General features: G+C 50.1%; 1 protein-coding gene across 1 annotated transcript in view; it reads right to left on the reverse strand.

Moving 5' to 3' along the window:
- The window catches only part of MED12L (mediator complex subunit 12L), a 294,127-nt gene extending 268,213 nt beyond the window's left edge, over positions 1-25,914 (reverse strand). Inside the window, 1 exon segment of the mRNA XM_049785377.1 lies at positions 25,763-25,914. Coding sequence (XP_049641334.1) covers positions 25,763-25,861 — 99 coding nt within the window. The 5' untranslated portion in view covers positions 25,862-25,914.
- Positions 25,915-27,757: the final 1,843 nt, after the last annotated feature.

Below are 27,757 nucleotides of genomic sequence, written 5' to 3' on the forward strand. Positions count from 1 at the left end.
GTGAAAATGCAAATCAGTTTTTCTGCCTTTGTCATAAGAATCATGTTACTTCCTACCTTGTTAGCTCGGGATTCTTTTCACCTGTATTGGCTAGTTTTTTGATATGTATATTCTAGGACCTGGTACCATTGTGTTGTTTCTCCTAAGATTCTCTGCCTTTTATTAGTGCAGAAATACCATACATACCAGAGACGTGCTTACATGTCACCAGCTTGAAAAGTAAAATTGTCTCAGGTCTACTGCAGACGCGTGTCCCGATATAATGCATTTTGTATGGTTTTCATTATTTCCTATTTCGCCGCCCGTGCAACCCACTCACTCTCCCTAAAGTGGATTCATTGACATCCCTCTGATGGCTGTAGGACAGAAGCCGCCTCCAGTAGAAGACTCTCTGGAGTCTGAGTTCTCTGTATACATGTACCTGTCCAGCCCCACAACACACACATGCAAAAATGTGGGTACATGTGAATGTTTACATGAAAAACACAGCCCACATGTCTGTATACATATGTCCTCATACAAATTCTGTCACCCATGCATGTATACTCACATGGAAACATATACATGGAAACATGGAAAACTCACATGGAAATTCACATTGACACAGGTGTGCTTGTGCATATAAGCACACATGTGATTTACGTTTGCATATTTTCATGCATGTGTCAAGTGAGCACAAGCATGCAAATGCATGCAAACAGATGTGCCCATGTGTACTTACAGATACACACATATTTAGACACACATATACTTAGGCAAGCATGCAAACACAGACAGGTGCACAAACATGCATGCGTACTCACAGGCACACATGGGCATAGGCATATATAGATACAGGAAGCAAGCCCATGCATAGAGGACTGTCTCCTCCTGACACACCTAGATCTGTGAGGCCTGGATGCCAGGGCTGCCACCTTACATTCAAATCCTATCCAGAAGGAGCATCTCAGGTCTACATATTCAAGGCACTGGGTCCTGAAGTTCCCACTAAGAAAATTTTGGCCAGCCCCAAGAGAAACTCAGTGACACCAAGAAAGAACCCAAACCATCACCACGTGGCCCCAGTGGACTTCTCTTATAAAGCAGCAGAGGGGATGCAAGTACAGGCAAGAATCCAAAAAAGCCAGAGAGTGAAGAACGAGCTTCCAGTGCAGGTGTCTCAACCAGTTTCTCAGACCTCAGCCAGGCACCCTAGAGCCCACCCCACACCCCAGATACCCACTGGAAACAGGAGGAAGAGGAAGGCGGGGGAAGAGTGCAGGAGCTCAAACAACAAACACCAGTGCCACACCAGTTCCAAGGGCCTTTGCCAAACCTAGTCCAGCAAAAATAGCCGGGTGATGGCTCAGATTTGGGAATAGCCAGCCTCAAAATTCCCCATGCTGTGTGGGACACAAATAGCTTCTTTAAGCACAAGCCCTGACCCTCCCCAGAGAGATTTCTTAAGAAAAGAGGGGAGAAGGTCAAACCAATACATCAGGCAGGAAGCTAGCTTTGCATGCAGCTAACCTGGGTTCAATCCCCAGCATTCCAAATAGTCCTCCAAGTCCACCAGCAGTGATCCCTGAGCACAGAACAAGAGTAACCCTTGAGCACAGCTGGGTGTGCCCATCTCAAAAACCAAAAAAGAGAAATAAAAAGGAAAGAAAGAGGGGCTCCACCACCCCCATTCTTACAAGGCCATTCCTGCAGAGACTTCAAATCTATTCCTCTCCAATCTTAGTCAAGCCAATTGCTGAGAGAAAAGTTGCAGAAAAACGCTAAGAACCTTGAAAATCCACAGTTAGCTTGAGTTTCCTTCCAGTCTAGCAGTGCCAAGCTTCTACCAAAGGTATTAATTTTATACTTTTTGTTTCATTTTGTTTTGGTTTTTGAGTCACACCGGCAGTGCTATGGAGTCACTCCTGGCTCTATGCTCAGAAATCGCTCCTGGCAGGTTCGGGGGACCATTTGGGAAGCGGGGATTAGAACCACTGTCCTTCTGCATGCAAAGCAAATGTCCTACCTTCATGCCATTTCTCAGGACCCCAAAAGGTATTAATTTTAAAGACTACTTTTAGGGGCCAAGTACACACAACAGGTACTGCAGGGTACTACATGGCTGACTAGGATACAATCTCCAGAATCCCATATGGTAATTCCTAGAGCATAGAGCAAGGAGTAATCCCTGAGCACTTCTGGATATGACTAAAAAAATTTGTTTAATTAATTAAATAAATAAAGAATGCTTTAAATGGCTGCTGGGATAGTGGGAAACATAAAATGAATTGGTTTGGGATGTTTATTATTAATAGTACTGAAAGCCTGCCTTGCCTGCGCTAGCCTTGGACGGACCACAGTTCGATCCCCCGGTGTCCCATATGGTCCCCCAAGCCAGGAGCAACTTCTGAGCGCATAGCCAGGAGTAACCCCTGAGCGTCACTGGGTGTGGCCCAAAAACCAAAAAAAAAAAAAAAAAATAGTACTGAAGGCATAACATCACTCACTCACAGACACACACACACACACACACACACACACACACACACACTCACTATCTCAAACACAAACAGGTTCAAGTCCCTATTCTGTGCCCAGTCATAAGCCACACTGCGACCAGCCACTTGCACAGACTGAACAGTCTCCCCAAACTCACCCACACCCACTCTGTGACCCCAGCAGTAGTGTACATAGCCAGGCTGCAAATGGATTTCAAAGGGTTTCAGACCAAGTCCATCCCACAGGAGGAGGCCAATCATACCTCGTGTCACCAGCTTCAACTAAAATGAACAAGTCTGGATGCAATTTAAGAGATGGGCCCTCTGAGGCAAACAGAAACCCAAGAAACAGGGGCAATAAGCAGCAGAGAGAGCAATTGCCTTGCATATGGTCAACTCAGGTTCATCCCTGGGACCAATTATGGTCTCCTAAGCCCTCCAGGAGTGACGCTTCAGTGCAGAGCCAGGAGAAAGTACAGCCCTGGATGTGACCCTAAAAACAGAAACAAATTAAAAATAGAAAGAAATTCCATTCAAATTCAAATTCAACCAGCCCAGTGCAGGTTCTTTGTTTACATGTCCATGCAGAGAAACTGGGGCCTCTGGGATGCTGGATGAACCCCAACTGCATCTATAGACCTCATATACACTGATCTGGAACTTCAGAGTATGAGCTTACTTTGGGGACTCTTCAATGTCAACTTTTTTAGAGGATGGATTTTTAACCACACCCAGCAGAGCTCAGGGAGGGTTACTCCAGGCTCAGTACTCAGAAATTACTCCTGGTAGTGCTTGGAAAGCTGGGGGTCAAACCAGACAGGCAGCCTGCAAGTAAAGTGCCCTCCCCCCTACCTCCAGCCCCTCAAAGTCAATTTTTAATTTCAATAGACCAGAACACTGGGAAAGAGCAAATACTTGGGAGATTGGATGGAAACAGGTCAAAGCTCTTTCTCAAGCGGGGGGGGGGGGGGGGGGGGGATAATTATGGGTGGGAGAGAAAGGAGAGCAGGTAAGGTATCTGCTTTGCATGTGGCTAACCCTGGTTTGATCCCTGGCACCACAAATGATTCTCAGCACCGCCAGAGGTGACCCCTGAGCACAGAGCTTTGCAGAAGCCCTAAGCATCCCTGGAGAAAGGAAGAAGAAAGATTTCTCACACTTTACAATGGAAATCTAAAACGCAGGCAATAAATGTATCCCTGGACTTGGGGAGATGGATCTGCACGTGGGACCCTCAGGTTTGATCCCTGACACCACATGCTCTCCCCAAAGCCTTATTCCCATAACCCAGGGAAGATTCCAGCACCCCTAAGCTGTGTGTACTGAGCCAGACAGATGAAGGAGTCGTTTCTCTTGCCATGGGTCTCCAGTAATACATCTGTTCTTCCTCTCTCAAAGAGTGTCTACCATAGCCCCCCCCTTCCTCAGACACAACAGTCTTCTGTCTCCCCCTCACACGGTCCAGCCCTCCACTAGGCCCCTATGAAGGTCCCTATGAGTCATATGGCAACTCCTAGTTTTATCCCTGGCATACTATTTGGTCCTCCAAGTCTACTAGGAGTAATCCCTAAGCACTGAGCCAGGTGTGCCCCCCTCCAAAATCAGGATTTCTTTTTTTTTTTTTTTCTGTAAAGCTCAGGGGTTACTCCTGGCTATGCGCTCAGAAGTTGCTCCTGGCTTCTTGGGGGACCATATGGGATGCCGGGGGATCGAACCGAGGTCCGTCCTAGGCTAGCGCAGGCAAAGCAGGCACCTTACCTCCAGCGCCACCGCCCGGCCCTTGGATTTCTTTTCTGTATCCTAACTCGATCCAAAACTTCAGTTGTATTTCCACTGCCCGCGCCCCCCCCCCCCCAATAATTAAGATCCAATCCCATGCATGCTCTCCATCCACAGCTTCCAGGCCATTATCAAAGGCCAGTTCCTGGGACTAATCTAGTTCCACTTCTGGCTGCCTCCCTTTCTGTGTCACCAGTGCTGGAGGCTGAAGTTGAATGTGGAGCCCTGGGGGCCACCGAGAATCGGTGGGCTGACTCCAGGGAGCATGGACCCTTTGCTTAGAAATGAGACAAGAATAACTCCAGGGGCTGCAGTTACATAAGAGCAAATGCACAGTGCAGAGCAGTGGAGCGCCAGGCCCGTATTAAATGCTGTATAAATGCTGGCTGCTGCTCTCAGAAAATCCGAGCTAGTTCTTATTTTCCTGTGCTCGCCTCCGCTGCATCCCTCCCCCAGCCACTGTCCTGCCCACTCCCGAACCTTGGAGCACATCATTCCCATCCCCTGGAGAACAGAATCAGGAAATCTGTTTGTCTCCTGCCAACGTGAGGGCCCTTTTAATTCTGCTGTCTGGAGCCAGAGAGACAGCACAGCAATAGGGCATTTGCCTTGCAGGCAGCCGATCCAGGACAGACAGTGGTTTGAATCTCGCTATCCCATATGGTCCCCCGAGCCTGCCAGGAGCGACTTCTGAGTGCAGAGCCAGGAGTAATCCCTGAGCGCCACTGCGTGTGACTCAAAAACTAAAAAAAAAAAAAAAAAAAAGTTGCTGTCATGAAATTGAGCATTCAGCACTGAGCCGAGTCCTGAAGATTCCAGTATGAACTTAGTGGCCAGTTGTAGTAAGCAGAGAGAGAAGAGGGACTTAGCCTCATCTAAGTAGACACTCAGTCCCTGAGAAGGTTTGGGCCAGACACTAGCAGACAAAACATTTTATGATTAGTGTGAAAGGCTGATGATACCTGTCTGAGGATATCACCAGAGCAAATAGCCTGGTAGGTAAGGCTGTCCTAATGGCCCAGGTTCTATCTCTGGCATGGATACTACCCACCCAACTTTGTTCCCAGGCACCCCTTTAGTTCCCCAAGACCACCAGGAGTGACCCCTAAGCTGGGAACAGATCAATGTCTCTCCAAACTAAAATTAACAAAAAGTTGAGGCCATACATTGTAATTCCTTGGAGCAGGCTTTTAGGGGTTTTTTTTGTATTTTTTTTTGTATTTTTATTTTTGGTTTCAAATGTGAGGAAATATAACAAAGCCATCAAATAGGCAAATCAAAATAATTTCTTAGAAATAGTTTGCTAAGCCAAAAGAAATTGGGAAAGACACCGGGAAAAAATTACTAGGATAATATCCCTAAATCAGATCATTACACTAAACGTTAATTAAATGCTGGTGGATTAAGATTCAAATTAAAAGACAGAAATTGGGTCAAAGAGATGGTACAGGGAGGAAGACACTTTGCCTCACTCGGAGCCAACCCAAATTCAAATCTCTGGCATTGCACATGGTACCCTAAGTCCCATTGGTTACCTCACAAACACTAACCCCCATCCTTGACTTATTCCAGGAGTGATCCCTGAGCACAGAGCCAGCAATAAGCCCCTAAGCATCAATGGCTAGGGCTCAAAATCCACAACCCAGCAAAAGATAAAAATTGTCAGGATCTAACTCCGCGTTAACTTTTTTTTGTTTTATTAAATCACCCTGAGAGAGTTAAAAAAAAATTGATCATTTTGTTTCAGTCTTACAATATCCCATTACCCATACCTTCATTGGTATTCATTTCCTGACATCATTGCCCTACTTATCCTTACCATCCAGCCTCTGCCCCACCAGCCTACCTCTATTCTCTTTGGCAGGTAGTTCTTCCTCTCCTTCCCCCAGCCCCTCCCTCTCCCTCTCTGTCTCTCTCTCTTCCATCCTCTTTCTCCCTCCCCTTCCCTCTCACCCTCTTCCTCCTTTTGAGCACTGTGGCTTGCAAACCTGTTATTGAAGGAGTATCATGCATATCACGTGACTTCCTTGTCCAGAGTGATCGTTTCCAACTATCACTGTCATAGTGACAATGTCTCTGTCTTAACTGCACTCCCCACCCCATCATTTTTTTTGTCTGTCTATTATTCTCTCACTCAGGGGTTTTGTTTGTTTGTTTCTACACTGACTTTAATTCTATAGGTAGGTAAACAGACTGTGGAAGCAATGTCCACAGGAGAACTGACTAAGGGTGGACTATGGGTGGAGTAGACTGAGATCAAGAGATCGCGAGAACTATGGGTAGAAAAGACTGAGATCAAGAGCCTGATAGATAAAGAGGGCCTGGCTAGGTGACAAGGGAAATGCAATACCTGGGACAAGAGATCTCAAGTGAAGGAAGAGATCTCTACCTTAGTCCCATGCAAGGTGGAGCCTAAGAGAGAGGAGGCAGTTAAGTCCAGCATGCAAATGAGAGACCCACTTTCATTCGGTGGTGACTGCCAAATGGAAGCAACATGGACACATGCTGAAAGAGGGTCTGACTCAGGAGGCAGATGGATACAAAGGGCTGGACTAGAGACACATATGGGAGACCTGGGTCTGATCCCTGCACCCTGTGGCTTTCCCAAGAGCTGGCAAGTCAGGGTCCCCCCAAATCATATGTAAATTATAAACTGAATGAATATAAATAAGTAGGAAGTTGAGGTCAGGGCTGAAGTCAGGATGTGGGAGAGAGACCCAGGGTGTGATATGGGTGGGGGCAGAGGAGGATAACTCATCAGAAGCATTTTGGGGGGGGGCGGGGGGAGGAAGTGCTGTGCAGAGTGAGTCCTTGAGGACAACTGCTTCCCAACTCCCAATTTCAGGGTATCAATGAACTCTTTATGAGGGGACACTGCAAGGGCTGGAGCGGTAGCACAGCAGAGAGGGTGCTTGCCTTACATGTGGCCTTTTGGTGTTCAATCCCCAGCATCCCATGTGCCTCACTCCAACCACTACCAACAGTATCCCTGAACTCAGAACTGGGAGTATCCCCTGAGCACTGCCAGGTGTGACCTAAAAACATAAATAATTATAAATTTTTTCAAAAAAATTAGATACAACAGTATCAGAGGCAATATTCAAAAGAAAGCAGCAGGCCAGAGAGATAGCATGGAAGTAAGGCATTTGCCTTGCATGCAGGACAGTGGTTCAAATCCTGGCATCCCATATGGTTCCCCCGTGCCTGCCAGGAGCAATTTCTGAGCACAGAACCAGGAGTAACCCCTGAGCGCTGCCAGGTGTGTGTGACCCAAAAACCAAAAAGAAAAAAAAAATGAAAAAAAGAAGGAAGCAGCAGGAAGCTTAAGTTCTGCTTGAGGGAGCAGAGATCCATGGGAGATTTCTTGGTGGGTGTGGGGCACAAAGATTCCCAGTTTCAGATGCATGGAAGCAGAAACATTAGTCAGCACGCATGGTGGGGAGGAGTCTATGGTGGCTGGGAGGGAGGAAGAGTGGCCCATTAATGACTGATGACCCAGGTCAAAGGGTTTAGGTGGAATTAAGGGGGCAGAAATCCAGTCCAGAAGCTGGATATAGGCAGATGGTGAGAACACAAGCAATGTGGGCAAAAAGATGGGAGATGAGGTAACAGTGATAGGGTTGAGCTCCACTCCTATGGTGGAACAGAGTGCCAGGGCTGTTTGGGGTTATTTTTAGAGGGGGCACACCCAGTTGTGCTCTGAGCTCAGAGATCAGTCCTGGGGCTCTGGAGGCCATATCAAGCCAGAGTGGGTTGTATGCAAGGCATACATAGATATTCTACGTTATCTCTCCCCCAAATTCTCTGGGTTAAGCTTTGTTTTGGTTTGGTTTCTCCATGTGCCTGTTTTCATGACACTAGAAAGAATCCAGGGAAGGATGTGGGTACAGCAAACAGGAATAAGAGAAGGGGAAAAGACTGAGTGTGAAGAGGGAGTGCAAAAGGCTCGGTGGGTGCCAAAGAATGTATGGGGGTGTATGGGAGTGACTCAAGAAAGACAGATCCCATAGGTTCACTGCACCTCCAAATATCAAGCACGACCAAGTTGAGACCATGGAGACTAAAGGCAGGTCCAAAAGCATCCCAGCAACCTGCCTCCTTCTGCAGAAGCTTCCAGAAGCTTTAGGGCGAGTGCCTGCCCTGGAGGCTCTCTGGACCATGAGGATCAGAGATCCCTTGAGGAGTGGGAGTAACAGCCCACACTGGGCACACAGGATTTACCAAAGTGGCCAGGACACAAGCCCCAAAGTCCAAGGCCTGTGCAAAGGCGCAGTCCCTAACACAGGAGAGGGTGCTGATCTATCTCCCAAACAGCATCCATGGGGACCCACTTCAGTCTGGGCCGCTTCTAAACAGTGGGTCCCTTTGGTGCTGGGCTCAGACCTACCTGTGCTAAGTGTGTACTCCAGTCTGGGGAGTGATCTCTGCATGGGGTTGGGGGTCAAGGAGCTTCTCTAAGGGGGGGTGTCAAGATAGATGCTTGGGGCCAGAGAGATAGCATGGAGGTAAGGTGTTTGCCTTGCATGTAGAAGGATGGTGGTTCGAATTCCGGAGTCCCATGTGGTCCCCCAAACCTGCCAGGAGCAATCTCTAAGCATACAGCCAGGAGTACCCCCTGAGCGCTGCTGGGTGTGACCCAAAAACCAAAGAGAGAGAGAGAGAGAGAGAGAGAGAGAGAGAGAGAGAGAGAGAGAGAGAGAGATATGCTTCCCCATCACAGCTGAACCACTTGCAGACCACTTGCAACCGCTGCTTTTGCTTTCCTCCCTATCTAGGGATCCCCTGCAAAGTCCACTCAATACTTCTCTTGCCCCTAATTCTTACCTTGGCATTGAGGGAGGCATTTGCACCAGAGCCACGTGTGCAACGATCCCCTTTCTCACCCCCTTCTCCACTGCTATCGATATTCCCCTCCATAAGAACCATCACTGCTCACAGAAGAACTGGAACAGACCCCAAGGCCGGGCTCTGCGCCCCTGTCCCCTCGTCACCCCTGTGCTTCAGAAGGCAGGCAGGGATTTGACATAAACTCCAGCTTCTGATAAACCATCATCAGCCTCCCAGCCACTCCTTAGGGCCCCATCATCTCCTCCTATCAGACAAAGGTTGGAGACAGTGGGGGACACATTTTACAGGAGAAAACACTGAGGCTGAGAGGTGGGTGGAAGTGACAAGGATCAAGAGAATCAAACCTGCAATAGAGCCTGTGAGTCGTGAAACCCCAAGTCAGAGATCCGAGTGGGTCCCAGAAACCTAACCTGGAGGCTGGCTCTCTCTCCTGTGACATGAATCTGGGCAGCACTGGCCAAAGATGTCAAGTTCCAAGAAAAACAGAGTGGCTGGTGACAGCATGCAGAACTGTGACAAACAAAAAGCTAAGATCTCTGAGAATGAGCCAAGGATCAAGAAAGGGCTTGATGATTAAAAGTACCTGCCCTGCAAACATGTCTGGTCCCCAGTACCACCCACATGTACCCAGCAGGGTCCCAGCTCCTCTGACTGGGCTACAAGAGAGGATACAATCTCCACACACAGCCAGATGTGTGCAAAAGCTAACTAAGGATCATGATCCTGTGTGTAAGAACCACAATAACATCCCAAGCGTGCATCTGATGTGCTTGTCACTCAACCAGGAGTGTGTGGCCCCCTTTATCACAGCACCAACAAATGAAATGGGGTGAGAGGGAATAAATATAAAATTAAAAAAGAAAAATGGGGGGGGGGGGGGCGGAGAGATAGCATGGAGGTAAGGCATTTATTTGCCTTACAATTAGAAGGTCGGTGGTTGGTTTGAATCCCGCCATCCCCTATGGTCCCCTGAGCCTGCCAGGAGCGATTTCTGAGCGTAGAGCCAGGAGTAACCCCTGAGCGCTGCCGAGTGTGACCCAAAAACCAAAATAAATAAATAAATAAAAATGGGGGCTAGGGAGACAGCGCAAAGGGCAGGCACACAGGCTTTGTATTCAGGAGGCCCCAGCACTTGAGCCCCTTTGTATTTGAGCCCAGCACTACTGGGAGTGAAACTCAAACACTAAAAATTGAGAGAAAGCCCTGAAAATTGCTGGGGCTGGCCTCAGAACCAAAATGAATGGCACAGAATCTGTTGAAATAGGAGTATGGAGTCCAAGAGATAGAAGGGTCTGCAGGGAGAGCATTGCCTGGCATGTGACCAATTCCAGTTTGATCCCAGCACCCCATAGAGTTCCTTGAGCACAGCCAGAAGTGATCCCTGAGAACAGTCAAGAATAAGCATAGCCCAAAAACTCAAAACAAAAAAAAAAAAAAAAAAGGAGGAGGGAAAAAACCTGGAATAAAGCAGCAGCAGCATTATAAGAATGATCACTATCTTCTTGAGGAGAGACCCACAGGTGGGTCACACTCCATGTTCCAAAGCTACTTCCTCCTCAGGGGACCTGGTAGTGCTGAAGATCAAATACAAGCCCCTGAAGTTTCAGCCTTTTTGTTTTGTTTTGTTTTGTCTTGGGCCCACAACCTGCTGTACTCAAGGACCATTCTTGACAGTTCTCAGGGTGCTGAAGAGCAAACTCACATCATTACATGCAAGGTCAGTATGCTCCCTGATGTTGTATATCTTGCCCCAACCTCTCCAATACCAGGTTCGGCCCTTTCAGCATCACTGTGCAGACACCAACAGAAATGTCCTGCACAAAGCACCAAGGAACTTCGCTCTGGGAGGGTCAGTTCCCTCTGATCACCTCCTTCTTCCCATCTGTCCACCCTTGAACCATCCTTTCTGTTCATCCCTCCCTGGTCTCCTTCCATCTCCGGCCTCTTTCAGTCTGTCTATCTATTCCTAGCCTCCTCCTCCATCTATCCATCCCTCCCTAAGCCAGGCTGACCCTCCTCCCCATTTTAAAGTGGGAGAGCCTGGGATTCCAATTAGATCTAAATATACCTGCATTTATTCCGCTCTTATCTAAATAATTGTATCCCATTAATTCATATTCAAATCAGATTCAAATGCATGTCACCCTCCAACAGCCAACACCTGGATGCGCCTCGCAAACCCTGTGGGAGAACCGCTGCAGAAAATGACTCCAACTTGGTAGATTTGCATAATCAGACAGCAACCAGGAGGGCCTTCAAGTGCAGGCTCTGCCCAGAGTCTCTTCAAAAGGCTGGATTTCTCAGGAGAGTCCCCCAATCCAGGCCCCACACACATGATTTCTGCACTGCAAATCCTCTAAGGCTCCAGCAAACCCCATTTTTCCACTTTGTCCTCCAGCTGCCTCCCACAGAGCTGGGGGACCTTAGAACAGAAAGAACAAAGGTGCCCCATATCTGTGGCCTGTGACAAATCCCCAGTTCCGAAACCCCCCATTCCATTCCATCCCAGACCCCACAACTGACACAGAGAGCTGAGGGAAGCTGTGTATACCCCACCATCACCAAAGTCTTGTAAATGTGTGAGGAAGGGGAATGGCTGCAGAAAGCTTAGCACCTCTCATTCCACCCCAGCACGCTGGACCTCTCCTTCTTCCTCCCTCCTCCCCTGAGGCCAGTGGGTACCACAGTGCCAATCCCAATCCAGCCCTACTTGAAGCCACCTCCAAGCATCCCCAGAAACTACTCCTCATACCAATTTAGTGTCTGTAGTGATGCCCGAGTCCCAGCATTGCTCTTCTGCAGCCATTGTTTGAGGCTCTCACAGACTTGGAAACCCTGTTCAATTCCCTCCCTTGGTCACTACTGAATGACCTGCCTTGCCTCAGTTTCCTATCATTTCCATGATAGACCTGAGTTGTAGTAGCCAAGTCAAGAGTGTATGCACCCAGCCAGGCACATTGGCCTGGCAGAGACTAGGGGACCTTGTCCTCCATGCTCTGGGCCCAGGCAGCACAAATCTGGGCACTTGCAAGCAGCTGGTCACATTTCCAGGTGCCCTACATGTGTTCGTCACAGCTGGAGCCATGAGATTGTTTTCAACCTCTGGAGCCAGTACCCCAAAGGCACACTGCAGACATGTGTGTAAGCACCACAATAAGGGGTGAAGCCCTGCAAAGCACTGTGAGCTCCTCCTCCCTGAGCTGTACCTTGGACACCTCAACTAAGGAGGAACCCTCCAACCCATGTAAGTGCATAGATAAAGATGAGCACATCTCAGTGAGTACTAGTGCTCAATGTAGGAACATCTGGCAAGATCTGTGTTGTGCAGCGCTCACATCAGCACCCCCACCACTGGTCATTCCCACATCAAAGGGGATGGGGAGGAGGAAGAAAGAGAGGGAAGGAAATAAAGGAGGGATGGTGGGAGAGAGAAAGGGAAGAATGAAGGAGAGAGGGAGGAAGGAAGGAGAGAGGGAGATAGGAAGGGAAGGGGAAGGGAGGGAGGAAGGAGGAAAAGAAGTAAAGGAGGGAGGGAGGTCAGGGACTAACTCAGCAGTTAGCTTGATCCCAGTTAGCTCCCCCAAGCTCCCCAGGTGCAGCCCTGAAGGTTGCCAGGTGGACTTGGTGGGCCTGACACTCCGGGCCCTCCAGCCCCACAACTCAAGCTCCTGCACTGAGCCCCGTCAAGCATCTGTAGTTGGTTAAGCATCTCCAGTGGGGTGTCTGAGGTCTCCAGAAAAGCTCACGGGAGGTTCCCTCCACCTCCACAAAAGAGAAATGTGTGCAAGTCATGAAAAAAGAAGGTGGGAACTTGGCTTCCAAGCCACACCCAGCTGTGTTGGCAGCTGGGGGTGGGGGTGGGGGCAGGGGGGCAGGCCATCTCCCCAGCCCAGCGCTTTTATCTGCCATTGGACATGGCCACTATAATCTAGCAACTTTTCATTTTCCTAGTAATTCATTTCTGTCACTGAGTTATATCGGTCCGCAACAGATTGACAATTAATTTTTTTTTAAACTGGCCCTCCACCACAGATTATTTTGAGCAGCGCTGTTCTAGAACGGACAGATAGCAGGCTTCTATTTCTTGTCTCCACCACCCCCATCACCCCACTCAGTGGGAGGTATGTATGGAGAGCCATGCACATCGGGAACAAAAATATAACTCGCATATCATTTTTAATGATTTAATAATGACTTAAAAAGACATTTAAGTGTGTCATCTCCAACTGTAAATAATGGCTCCAATTCACAATCATTGTTTTATTCTTCTTCCCAATATTTTTTTTTTGCACAAGAGGGAGCAAAAATTATGTTTCAACCTGACAAGGGTCCAAACAGCCGACCCCCAAAATACCTTGTACACTGTCAGTTAAGAGCACTATGTGGATCTTTAAGGAACCATCTGAGCCTGGGCAGGGACTGAGGGCTGGGAAGAGGGAGAGCCTAGATGCCTTCCACATGCAAGGTACTGGGTTCGATCCCAACACTCCAGGCCTCACCTTCAGCAATTCAGGAGTGTTCCCACTAAAACCTCCATACCATTATGTGGGCCAGAGAGATAGGACATCAGATGAGGTGCTTGCTTTGCATGTGGCCATCCTCCTCAATTCCCAGTATCCCATATGGTTTTTTTTTTGGGGGGGGTTGGTTTTTTGAGTCACACCCGGCAGTGCTCAGGGGTTACTCCTAGCTCTACGCTCAGAAATCGCTCCTGGCAGGCTCGGGGGATCATATGGGATGCCGGGATTCGAACCAATGACCTTCTGCATGCAAAACAAACACCTTACCTAAATGCTATCTCTCTGGCCCCCAATATCCCATATGTAACCCCATGTCCTGCTAGAGTGATCCCTAAGCACAGAGCCAAAAGGAAGACCTGAGCACCATTGTGTATGGCCCAAAACATTCCCAAAAAGTATGTAAACCAACTGCTTTGCACAAAATCCCAATGGCCTGTAAGACCAAAGAATAGGGAGAGGAGAGGAGAGAATAAAATAAAATTTTAAAAGGGTCATGTGGCGAAGGGAGTTTATGGTGCTGGAACTCCTATCATGAATATGACTGAATCACAGGCCACAAATAAGAAGGGTGTTTGTTAGCTAGTGGGAAAAGATCTTGATTAGTTTTTAACTGCTATCGAAAGTTCTCAAGGCCACCAGCTCTGAGGCTAATTAATGAACAGGGCTGGGGAGTTGGGGAGGACAGCAGGGAGAGATGTTCGGGGTTGCCCATACCAGCCCTATCTCCCCCATCTCCCTGGTGGAAGCCATGAAGCTCCCATCTCTGGGACATGTCACCCCTAAAACCAAGAGACCCTTCTCTCGCCTGCAATGTCCCACACTGCAAGGCGGTCATCTCCCGCTTCACCCACACTCCCAACCCACAAACTTCAAGATTCAGTGGCAGGGCCCGGAGAGATAGCACAGCAGCGTTTGCCTTGCAAGCAGCTGATCCAGAACCAAAGGTGGTTGGTTTGAATCCCGGTGTCCCATATGGTCCCCGTGCCTGCCAGGAGCTATTTCTGAGCAGACAGACAGGAGTAACCCCTGAGCACCGCCGGGTGTGGCCCAAAAACCAAAAAAAAAAAAAAAAAAAAAAAAGATTCAGTGGCAAAGGGGCTGGAGTGATAGCACAGCGGTAGGGCATTTTTGCCTTGCATGCTGCCAATCTCAGATGGACACAGGTTCAATCCCCGGCATCCCATATGGTCCCCTGAGCCTGCCAGGAGCAATTTCTGAGTGCAGAGCCAGGAGTAACCCCTAAGCACAGCTGGGTGGGGCCCAAAAACAAAACAAAAAAATTAAGTGGCAGAATCGACCACCTGCAAGTACTCATCCACAGGTGCACAGCAGAGTGCGTGAGCACGGAAAGTGAGAGAGCATCAGGAGCATGACTAAGCACCCTGATCCCCAACATCCAGACCTCATTTCCACCCTACAGAGTCCTGGAGGCCTTTGTTGTAAAACACACCAGAAGGAAAGATTACAAACTGATCCCAGCTTCCTCTACCTGGGTGCATTCCTAGGTTCCTCCATGGTCTGTCCCAGGCCCATTCAACTCTGGGAAGTCCTCAGGGTTCTCCAGTGACAAAGTCACCTAGATCCAATCATACACCAGTGTAAGGCCTGATTTTTCTTTCTTCAACACAACCTCCGGCAGTTGGCGAAATGAGGAAATAATCACGGCAGCACAGAAGTTAAGGAGAGCTGCCAAAATGTTAAAAACCTGTCACTCTTTCCACAAGTGTTTAGGAGGGGTGGGGGGGGGGGGGGAGAGAGTTGACTGTTCGTTAAAAGGGAAAGCTTTCTGGAGATAGTACAGCAGGTGGGAACTTGTCTCCAGCACACCATTAAGTTCCACTGAGAAGCAGAAGGAAGCCTGTGTCTCTCATATTAAGACTCCCCTCTTGAGGCTGGGGTGCTGGAGACCACAGTAGGGCCCAGATGGAGGGCTGCCCCAACCTCTGCACCTCCAATAGAGCAGCCTGAAAGCCAGGCAGTACCCCAAGCCAGATAAAAATATGCCCAGGGAAGATCTCTGACACACAAAGCCTGGATGCCAAGGCTTGCAGGATGAAAACCTTGACCAGGAAGCATTTTCATAGCATTTTCCAGTCTGACTGGGCAGCAACCACTCAGTGCCTTCAGATGCACAGTATGGAAGAGCAGAAAGACATGCAGGTGGGAAAAGCCAAGGTTTCGTATAGAAGGGTGCCCCCCACAAGCTGTAAGAACAAGTTGAGGCTCCCTCCCAGGGCTTGGCCCAGGTCTGCACTGACAAGCCAGTGATGCAGTGAACACGACTGAATCCTGTCCCTCATCCCACCCTGCAAGGCACCCTTCACACAGTGTCTCTGCATCTCTCTCCAGCCCCATCAAACATTCATTTCTACAGAAAATTCATTCCTAGAAATGGGGCTCAGGGAAGGGTCCCTCCTGCACCCCCTCAGGCTCTGATGGGGACTCCATGCCACAGAGAGCCACTGATCTCAGGAAGAGGAAGAGGGCGCTGGGAATGTGCTGTCTCTGGGAGGTGGGGGGAGGAAGGACTCCTGCAGTGAGGCTTTGTGGGTACTGAGAAGTGGGGAGCACCATGACAACAGAGGCTGCCTTGGGCCCAGGAAACTGACCACTGGCCCAACCATGGCTCAGACCCACTTGGGCAGTGGCATTTGTGTTTAAAGTCCAATGACACAATCATCATGATACACAAGGGAGACCAGCACTGACTTTCTATCCACCGCTGTAGCCAAAGATGGCGACCTCAAAGATGGGAAGTGGGGAGCCATATCACTCAAGTTGAGCACCCAATTCCTGTGCCTTGCATGAGGGAGAAGCTGCTGCTCTTTAAACCTACTCACTCTCAGGAGCTGGAGCGATAGAACAGTGGGTAGGGCACAAGACTTGCACGCAGCCAAGGTTAGATCCCCTATATTAGCACCCTATATGGCCCCTCTAACATCGTCTGGAGTGATTCCTTGGTACAGAGCCAGGAGTAACCCCTGAAAATCACCGGATGTAGCCCAAAAGTGAAAGAAATAAAAACAACCCATTCATCTCTTTGCCCAAAAGGCAACCTTGAGAAGCAACTTAGTGGATCTGAATGACCACACAGTCACTCATTGAGCCTGGGGTCTACAAAGGGCAACTGCTAAGGATGTGACTACTAGCTTTTAAACAAAAGCTGAAAGCCCTAAATTGGAGCATCGGCCCATTTCCTCAAAGTAAGCTCTCCAGACCTGAACCCCATTCCCAGCTACTAGCAGCTGACAAGCCTCCATGATCACAGTGGATTCCCAGTGGGCACTTGCTCACATGTCACAGTGCCCAGAAGCTTGACTTGGTGGATTTGTGGGAGGGAAGAAACACTGAACACAGCTAGCTCCCTGCCCCATCCCCCACCATTGGAGGTTTATGGCAGCCATATTGAGGGTCATGCAGGCATGAAAAGTCCTTTTTCTGCCAGCCCTGCCCCCCCTCCCCCCAATGCATAGTCCAAATGGCAGAGCTGAACACTCACAGCATAGCCTGGACCCAGCTCCACCTACCCCATTGACCATACCAGGCTCCCCCAAGTTCATGCTTTCCTCCTCCTCCCCCATGCCAATGCACCACCTACTGGGCTTTCGCCTGCTCCAGGTACCAATGGCTGAAGCCTTCCACTGCTAATCAGTACCAAAAGAAAGCCACCCATCCAGGTTCAGAGATAACAACGGTTTGTGTGTGGATAATAATCTGGCCCAGATTATGCATACAGATACATTTATTTTTGAAGCAGAAATCATGCTCTTTTGTAACTTGCCATTTTTCTTAATTATTTAAGTGGGGGGGGGCAAGAAGGAGCATAAACTCCCCTCCTTATCTAGCTTCAGAAATGGCCAAACAACAACAAGCTGAGCCAATTAACAGTCTCCCCCAAATTAACTCAACTTCTCTCTAAATTCGAAGAACTCTGGCCAGAGTATCAAAAAAAAAAAAATCAAGATTCAGGCGCTCATTATTGTACTATCATTTGTTTTCTTTAAACTACATGTAGGTGTGAGCCACTGGTGGCTCACACGGATGTCAACCTATTAGAGAAGAGTTTCAGAAGAAAGCATCACAGTTCGAGAAGTTTTGGGCTCACTGCCTCTCTCAACTCTGCTTTGTTCTAACTCTCCGGGCACACCCCCAAGGAAGTCTGCTTCATGCTGCCCACCACAGCTGCCCTTCCAGACCTCACTTCATGGGCAGCAGTCAGCATGAGAATAAATAGCCCCGCACAGCTCAAGAATAGTGGCTGCATCCCTAAGTAAAAGCATTACAAGAGGCTAGTGGAGAGCCCAGACACAGAACACACTCAAAGTGAACCTTGCTGACAAGGTGAGGGCAACAACCCTACACCCCAATTTAGACCAGGGAGCACAAGAGAGAGCAATAGTTATTTCAAGACCATGGCCAGTTATTCAACTCTTCACCATGTAACTCTTACAAAGAAAACAAGCTAGTGCTGAGAACCATGGAGGTACGAACAGAACTTCAGGGAATCCGGGACACTGCCCCCCCCCCTCCAAAGCAAGGCCCTGAATTCCATTCTCAATACTACATTATTTCTTAAGCACTTCAGGGAATGGCCCTGGAGACCCCTGATAATTACTGCGGTGTCCCTGTAGGCCCCCAGCATCACTGAAACCAATAGTGCCAGGTTGCCAGGCACCAGTACTGAATTTTTTGATGGTGCCAGGAACCACCCATTCATCGGGTGATAGAACACCCAACACATTTCTGACATGGTTCTAGCATGTCTCTGGCCCCATGGTCAATCACGAAATAGTCAGAGGGTTGGAGTGGCCTTTAGACACCTCCAGAGTAAGGTCAGCGAGAAAAGAAAATGAAGTTCCCAGTACTATGTGATACCGACACTCCAGCTCATGAAGTTGTATAAAGAAGACATCCAGGGGCCAGGAAGGTGGCGCTGGAGATAAGGTGTCTGCCTTGTAAGCGCTACCAAGGAACGGACCGCGGTTCGATCCCCCGGCGTCCCATATGGTCCCCCCAAGCCAGGGGCGATTTCTGAGCACATAGCCAGGAGTAACCCCTGAGCGTCAAACGGGTGTGGCCCAAAAACCAAAAAAAAAAATAAAAAAAGAAGACATCTAAGAGTAGAGGTCATGTAGGAAGAAAAGAGTGCCAAGTTTAAAATGTTCTCTTCAGATAGAGCCATTAATCTTTCCTAAAGTGGGCCAGATTGATTCCTGGGATGGGGGACTGGAAAGTTGGGGTGGGGGGCGGGTTTACAATTGCAGCCATACGTGTAATTTGGGAAATTGGGAGACTGAAACAGTTCATTTCTGGAAAGGGGGACTTATCAGGCTAAAGTAGTTTGAGGACCTCTAGTCTAACATTAGGTTTATAGAGTTTGAGAAGGTGGTTTCTAATGCAAATTCCCCCCCAAGTCCTGGACTCAGCACAGCTGGGGTGGAGCCCAGACCATTCTCAGCAATTTGCAGAAGTATCTGGCAGTGAGGGGGGGGGTACTCCAGGAAAGAACAAGGACTTCCATACTCCTCCTTGGCCTCAAGGTTCAGGGAACAGCTGGAAAATGCCAGCCCTCTGACTGAAGGCCTCCAGCCTAAGGAGGACACACTCTCCCAGAACAGGGAAGGAGGGCTCCTGCATGGCCATGAGCCAACCAACTGATCCCAATTTTCTCCCAAGCACCAGTTGTCTGGTCCTCCTCTCCAACACATTCCCTCGCCAAGATTATAAAGAAACCAATTCTTACACCCCTCACCCTATCTCCCCAGTCTCCAAAAGGAGCATTTCTGCGTTTGAGGAGTTTTAAATGCTAATAAGAATGAAGCACTACCAAAATAAAATGAGCACACTGGGCCAGTCAACGAACAACTGTTCGTCGGGAGCACTATGTGAGTTCTGCTTGTTTCTTCACAAACCTAACTCAATTGGATGAGTCTAATCACAGACCCCAGGCAGGTCCTCACTGAGCTTGAGGACCAGAGACAGGCCTGCATTACAGAGCATGAAGGGGGGACAAGGAAGGGAGGTGTCCAGCAGCAGATCTAGGTGAATGAGAACAACCAGACAAGCTGACATTAGACAGAGACCAGTCTGGCTCCCAACACAAGTGAAGAAAGCAGAGAAGAAAGAGGTCACAGGGCTCCATTTTCCCACCCCCACAAAAAGGAGTTTGGGCCAAATAAAGGCAAATGGGAAAGCCTGGCACAGAAGGGGGGCAGAGGTGTCACCGCACAGCCAGGGGTAGGGTGTAAACTAGAGAGAGGTATAGAGCTAGGCCTGAGGGCCCAGTGGGCCATAGTTAGTTCAAGACCAAGGGGATCCCAGGAGAGGGATATTAATAACAATGGTGCTTGATTTGGGGCTCCATGCCCCCCATTTAAAGCTCCTTTCTCTTCCCAGTAAGTCCAGGAGGAAGAACTTGGAGTGACTTCCATTCCAGCAGGGAGATGGGGTACAAACAGGCTAGGAGGCTAGGGGGAGAGGGTGGAGTTCCATCCGGGTAAGGAAACCATACAGACCTCCACAGAGCGGGCCCAGGTCTGGCGTATGTATACATAACTCCTGGGTTGAATAGAACCTGGGGTCTGAGAATGTGGCTTCCTGTGCTCAGACCCTACAGAGGGCCAATGAGCCCAGGTCAGGCCAAACAAGGCTAATCTCTCCATCCCACTGGCCCTCTCTGGGTCAGATTCTCAAAGCAGGGCCTCGGGGCCTGCAGATCACCTGCAGATGCTTATAGGAAAAGCTAGCTCAGGGCAAACAAAAGTAATGTGGGTTCTGCAGAGTGCTGTGCCCTCCCTGCGCTGGCCTTGTCCTGGAGCAGGGCACCCTCATGGCCATCAGGGCAACCCCTGCTCAGATCCAGGCATCTACAGCCTGTCTGTTCCCCCGAGGCACCCCACAGATAACATTCCTTCCTCCCTCAGGTGTTGAATTCCACCTATAGCCTCAGAGTCCCCCCACCACACCCCCAGTGGATGTCCAGCACTTTCCTTTGCTCCCTCAGTACCACCACCATCACCATCTCCACCTTCATCCCATTCATATATTCCCATCCTCACAAGTTGCTGAAAAATAACTTCAGGGCTCCATAAATAGCTCCTCCTTCCCTGTTGGTTACAGGAAGACCAACCCTGAATAGCAAAGACCTGAAAAGGGGCACAGGGGGCTCAGTTCCCTCTAAAGAGGAAGCAGCTGAAGGTACCAGTGTTGGGTGTGATGAGTCTCAGACTTAGTGGCTGCTTCTCTAGATTGGCAGAATCCACTCTTGCAGAGCCACAGGAAGGCCACACCAGGGCCAGCTCTGCAAGAGGAACACTGAATTGCAAGCAAACAGGCACAGTTGGCAGGTGAATAGGGATTCAAAGCCAGGTGAAGGTGCTCAGGATGGACGGGTGTGCATGCATGACTAGGCTTCAAGATTAGATACAATCAGTACTGAAGCAAAGACTGTCTTGCAGCTAGCCAGTGGTTCTTAGCTAATGATTGTTCCATGATAACTTGAGGTTTTTGTTTTTTTGTTTTTTTGTTTTTGTTTTTGATTTTTGGGCCACACCCGGTGGCGCTCAGGTGTTACTCCTGACTATCTGCTCAGAAATAGCTCCTGGCAGGCAGGGGGGACATATGGGACGCCGGGATTCAAACCAACCACCTTAGGTCCTGGGTTGGCTGCTTGCAAGGCAAACGCCACTGTGCTATCATTCTGGCGAGTATTATTTTAAAATAGGGTAGCTCATTTATTTTGGAGTTTATGAATGGTCAAAAAAAAAATTTTTTTTTTGCATTTGTAGTGGAAACCAGGGCCTCACAAACAAGACTTGCATTGGCATCACAATCCAGATTTTTGAAGTGTTCATGACATATTATAATGGAAAACTGTGTTTTATATACATACATACATACATACATACATACATACATACATACATACATATATATAGTACTGTATGTGTGGGTGGGTTGTGTGATCAACTGAACTGCGAATGATTGATGATGTCACTAAGGCTCAGTCTGTGTGGTGAGTTGGTGGTTCATTTAGTAATAGACGGATATTAGTGATTTGTGTAGTTTTATTTTTTTGGATTTTTGGAGTTACACCTGGTGGGGTTTAGGTCATAAATGAACCTGGGTCATTTATGTACAAGGGAAGTTCCCTACCTGGTTTACTATCTCTTTGGTACCTGAGACTTTTGTTGCAGGGGGAAAGAAAGAGAGATAAAGAAGAAAAGATAAAGTTTGGGTTACACCCAGTAGAATTCAGGGGCTGTTCCTATTTTTGTGCTCAGGATTTCACTTTGAAAAGATGGAACTTTCAAAGTGTTGAGGTAGGGAAGGAGAGTTACTGAAGGACCCCTGTTCAGAGGAAGGAAGGTTCTTTTTTTTTTTTATTTTGGTTTTTGAGTCACACCCAGCAGCGCTCAGGGTTTACTCCTAGCTCTACACTCGGAAATCGCTCCTGGCAGGCTCAGGGGAACATATGGGATGCCGGAATTCGAGCCACCGTCCTTCTGCATGCAAGGTAAATACCCTATACCTCCATGCTATCTCTCCAGCCCCAGGAAGGAAAGTTCTGAGGAGGTGCAGGGAGGCATGACAGGAGGGATCCATTGACTGGTAGGCTCCATGAAATGGTGGCTCCTAAAATGGTGAGTCCTAGCCTCATATAATTTGTTTTTAAATGGGACTTTAAAAAACTGTCACTGAGGCAGAGAGATAGTACAGCAAGTAGCACACTTGCCTTGCACGCAGCCAACCTGGCTTTGATCCCTGATATCTCATATTGTCCCCCTAAGCACCACCAGAAATAGTTCCTGAATGTAGAGCCAGAAGTAACCCCTGAGCATCTCAGGGTGTGACCCAAAGAAAAAGAAAAATTGTCATAAAGGATCAGTGTCCTGGTGTGAGGCTGTGGGTGTGAGTACCAATACCACAAGCCCACCACCTGCCTCCCACCCAGACCAGAGCAAGCACAAACACAACAGTTCACAATGCTACATCTCTTTACACAACCATTCTCAGATATTTTTCTATTCAATTTTTCCTTTTATCTTTTGTTTGTTTGTTTGTTTGTTTTTGAGTCACACCAGGCAGTGCTCAGGGGTTGTTCCTAGCTCTAACTCTGGAATTACTCCTGGCAGCTTAGAGGACCCTATGGAGTACCAGGGATTGAACCCAGGTCAGGTTCAAGGCAAGGCAAGCACCCTCTTCATGCTCCACCCAACCCCACAGAATTCTTTGTTTTACAAAGTCTTTTTTTTTTTTTTTGATATGTGAAGCTTTAAAAAAATCAGTTGGGTTTAACTGACAAACAGGGGGAGATGAGTATGGCAATTATAGGGTGAAATATGGTAGTTCCTTCTGAGGTTTTTCTCACTTAGAACCAGGACTACCAATTCAGTCTTACTGGAATTTATGAAGCTGAAGTTATGCAACTTGGGGCTGCAGTGATAGCCCAGCAGGATAGGGCAGTTGCCTTGCATGCAACCAACCTGGGTTCAAGCACTGGCATCCCATATCATCCCCCAAGCAGTGCCAAGAGTGATCCCTGATTGCAGAGCAAGAGTTCACGAAGAAGAAGAAGAAAAAGAAGAAGAAGAAGAAGAGAAGAAGAAAAGAAGAAGAAGAAGAAGAAGAAGAAGAAGAAGAAGAAGAAGAAGAAGAAGAAGAAGAAGAAATTATGCAACTTGCCCAAGGCTACACCACTTCAAAGAGGCTAGGCCAAAATCTAAGCCCAGGTCATGGGGATCCCACTTGGAGTCCCCCTACTTCCTTGGAAGCAGCATCTTTCTCCCACCATAAGAAGAAATCTCTCCTGGAACATAGGATCAACTGTAGCTTGTCACAGGTGACACATTTAAATGTCTGACAGCCTGGTCCCAAACAACGACACACGTGTGTAAACAAACACCATTTTGAAAAGCACTTAACTAGATATAAACATATATTTTATGCATATGCACAGGAACACACACACACACACAGCAATAGGCCCATCACACCAAATCCCTGACATCACATGCCCTACCATTTAGAAAACATGAAGTAGATGAAAACACTAGCATCAAAGTAGGTGAAAGGCTGGGGAGGTGGCCCGAAGGGATGGAAACCACGATGTGTGACAATCTCCCCCAAAGAGCAGATGATGGGGGTTGTGGAGTAGGTCTGTGAAGCCTCTACCAAGCAGCTGGAGTTCAGTGTCCTGGAGTCCCCTTCCAGTGATGACACTAGCTAACCAGGCCTCAAGGTTCAATATTAGGGGTCTAGCAACATAGTGCTGCTAAAAAGAGGAAAGAGAAATAAGCAGAGTCCAACCGGGCATTCTGCACATGAGCCCTTGAGCTATCTCCACCACACCCAAAATTATTTTTTCTAGGACCAGAGAGGGCCCAATCCTGAACGAATGGAATGTCCACCTGAAGAATTAATGCTCTACTCTCAGAGCACCCCAGACCACCACACCCGAAGTCGGAGATGCGATCAATCCACCAAACCTTTGTCCTGACCCCACATAACAACTACAAGAGGTTCTGACCTTTTTCTTTTTTTCTTGAAGTTTTTAACTAAATACTTGGCTTGAGCTGTTTCCATCCCTGAACAATTAACTTCAGGGAGGGAGGTAAAGAGATAAGAACCCAGCAGAATCTCATCCAACTCCCCCAGCTGCAGTCTCTGCTGAGAACCACCTGTGAAACCTTCCCAGCCTGCAGCCCAAGGACTGCTTGAAGGTGCCAAAGCCCTATGAGTTCTGGGTGTGAAACCTCCAGTAGTTGGTAAGCGGCAGCAAGCCCACTGCAGCCATTAACAAAAACCTCTTTAGGAAGAAGCTTCTGCTCAAGTTAAAACTGACATTTCTACAAAATCCTAAATCTTTGGGACCAAGCCCACCAACCTGGCATTTCTAAACTTGGGGTTTCTTTTTTTTTGGGGGGGAGGGGGAAATGGCACACCCAGCAGTACTCATACTTTACTCCTGAATCTGTACTCCCTCAGAAATAACTCTTGATGAGACTGGGGGGACTATATGCGGTGCTGGTGATTGAACCAGGGTTAGTTTCCTACAAGGCAAGAACCTTAATAAACCTTATGCCATCTCTCCAGCAAAGGCCTGTGAAGTTTTAATAGCGGGGTCTGAGACACCCAGAAAAAGAAGTTCGAAAGCTCTAAAAGGGTGGGCTGCAGTTGGCAAAAAAATCACACCCAGCTGGGGAGCAGGTGATCTCATATAAAGGAAAAAATAATAATAATAATAAAGTAACTCCCAGGACAAATTGTGAAGCCAGGGGTGATCATTATAACTGGAGAGTTGTTATATAATTACTTGTTAACTACTGACAAACACAGGCAGGGCTGCAGAATGCCATGGTTACCCTGGCCTTTGAAAAAGAGCAGATCTGGAGGGGGAGTGGAGGTGTCGCCAATTAATTCCATTCCGAGGACTCTGGCAATCCTGGGACCTATTCCCCTCCAAGGTAACACGCCAGTTTTTTACATCTAGAAAACAGCCTCCAGCAATTAAGCCCAATCGCCTCTAGGGACCCAAATCACTGTTTCCCTCCCCCCCCATCCTATTGATTCTTTCTCAAAAGGGGGTGCAGGACGAAGTAACGTTCCCCAAAGAGAAATGATAGGTCGCCTGTAGGAAAAAAAGACTTGCAAGTGGCAGACAGGAGCATGTGAACAGAAAAGACACCCTACATACACACACACACACACACACACACACACACACACACACACATGCACCCCACCACATGCACCCCTGGGTGCCCTCCACCCTCCACGCTTTATGGGTGGAAAGAAAACCAGCCGGGTGTCGGGTGCAAGGCATGCCCACATTGCTCAAAAAGTTTACGAGCCTTCACCGCGGCTGCGGCGAGAAGCACCCAGCCGGGGAGCAGCAGCGGGAAAGCGGGGCGATGGGGTTCGAATCAGGGCAACCCGTTCGGGCGCAGCGGGCCAGCAGGCCCGATCGCAGGAGGCGAGAGCCGGGCCCCGGGCGAGAAGCGCGCGCGCGCGCACCGGCCGTGACAACCGCGGGGCCTCGATCGCTGGGGTTTGGGGTAGGGGTGGGGGGTCCCCGGTGTCCCTCCCCACCCGGCCAGACCTTCTCCGTTGGCCCCAAGAGGCCTTGGCCGCCCTCACCTCCTTCTGCTTGGGGTCCTGCGGGTAGACGTCGGGCGGCCCGAGCCGGGGGCGCTTCAGCGGTCTCTGCTCATAGCTCAGAAGCCCGAAGGCGGCCATGATCTCGCATGGTAGCCGGCGGAATGAATGGGGCCGGGGTTGCAGTGGCAGCCGGAGCCGAACGCAGCCTCTCTGAGCAAGCACCGGGGTGCAAGCAAGCAGCACTTTGCAGACAGACAGGCGAGAAGCAGGCAGGCTCCAACGCTCCTCTCCTCTCCTCTCCGCTCGGCTCTGCTCTGCTCCTTCACAAGCTGTGGCGCTGCAGGCAGGAAGAAAAAAGCAGCTTCTGTGCATCAGACGCGGCCGCCCAGCCCGGCCCGGCTTGGCCCGTCTTGGCACGGCACGCACAGCCGCGGTGCAAGCTCCGGAGAGCCCCCGCCACCCCCAGCACCCGGGAGGAGGAGGACAGACACCTCCAGGTCCTCCAGATCGCCTCCTTTTCCTCCTCCTCCTCCTCCTCCTCCCTCGTCCACCCAGTGTGTCCCCAAGGGAAGGCACGGCAGGGAAGGGAGCAGAGCGCACGACTTTATGCGCCCCTGGACCTGGACCTGGACATGAAACCCACCCATCCAGCAACCTGGCAGGGTGCGGCAGGGGGAAGGGAGCAGAAGGAGGGGGAAAAACTTTTGCAGACACCCCCAGTTTAAGGGGTTGGGGGGCAACGAGGCTGGGCAGGAGGGCAGGAGGGCGCGCCCCCCAGCCTCAGGGCGCATGCAGGTCTGGAGGCCTGGACACTGGGGTGATGGGGTGATGGGTGGGGGTCCAGGGGAAGAGAAGCAAGCGATGGTGCCTCTGAGATGCCAAAGCTGGGCAGCTGGCTTTGGGGGGGCTTAATAACCCTTGGCTGCCGCAGCCGGGGGTCCCCCCAGGGCATCTAGACGCGCCCCAAGACGAGGGGTCGCGGCCCTTCTGCGCCCTGGCCGCCCCGCACCTGCCGGGCCCCGGCTAGCGGGAGGTTGGAGGCGGAGGTGGAGATGGCAGCGGCGGCCGCAGCTTCCAGACCCCGCTGGCAGGCAGGAATCGGGCCCGGGGATGGGGCCGGCCCCGCGGACGCGCTGAGCCGTCCGGGCGCGCTGCGGGGCCGCGGCGAAGTTGGGCCCGTGCGTGCGGGGTCGCCAGGCGGGCGGGCGGGCGACGCGGTGGCGGCGGCGGCTGCGTTTGGCAGCCACGGGCCGGGAGCGAGCGTCCGAGTTGGCGGCGCGGGGCCGCACTGAGCATGCCCGGCGCCGGGCCGGGGCGCGGAGGAGTTGGCCGCGGGCTCGCTCCGATCCGCCGCGCGCTCCGGGTTTTCGGCCCCGCACGCAGAGCGCGCCGGCCGCGGAGATGGGGGGATGAAGAAGCGGGGCGCTCCCCGCACCCCGGAATCCGCATGCACCTAGCCGAGACGCCCACCCCGCTCTCCCCTCCGCTCCGCGTCTGTCTGGTGCCCCGCTCGCTCGCTCGCTCACCTGCGCTGCGATGGCACGGAGCAGGCAGGTGGGAGCTGCAGGGCCGAACCTCCTCCTCCCAGGAGAGATCCCAGGAGCGAGCCCGCCAGCAGCCTTGGAAACCTGCCGCCCTGCCCTGCCCTGCCCTGCTGCGTGCGCGGAGTGGCGGGGGCACACCCGGCTTGTTGTTGTTGTTGTTGTGGTGGTGGTGGTGGTGGTCCCCGGGGACCCTTCCCCTGGAGGCGTGCCCCGGAGGAGGCACCCCGATCTTTTCTTTCTTGGCCCCGGAATGAGGAGGAGGAGGATGGCTGGCTGCTGCTGTGGATGGGGCTCAGATGCGTGCGAAGGCTCTCTCTCGAGCCCCACTCAAAGTCTCCCGCCCTTAAGAAATGAGAGAGGGGGAGAGAAGAGAAGGGAGAGGGGGAGAGAAGGGAGAGAGAGAAGAGAGGGGAAAGGGAGAGAGAGGAGAGAAGGGAGAGGGGGAGAGAGAAGAAAGAGGGGAGAGAGAGGAGGGGAGGGAGAGAGAAGA

The sequence above is a fragment of the Suncus etruscus genome, chromosome 13 (assembly GCF_024139225.1).
Source record: "Suncus etruscus isolate mSunEtr1 chromosome 13, mSunEtr1.pri.cur, whole genome shotgun sequence".
NCBI classification, from domain to species: Eukaryota; Metazoa; Chordata; class Mammalia; order Eulipotyphla; family Soricidae; genus Suncus; species Suncus etruscus.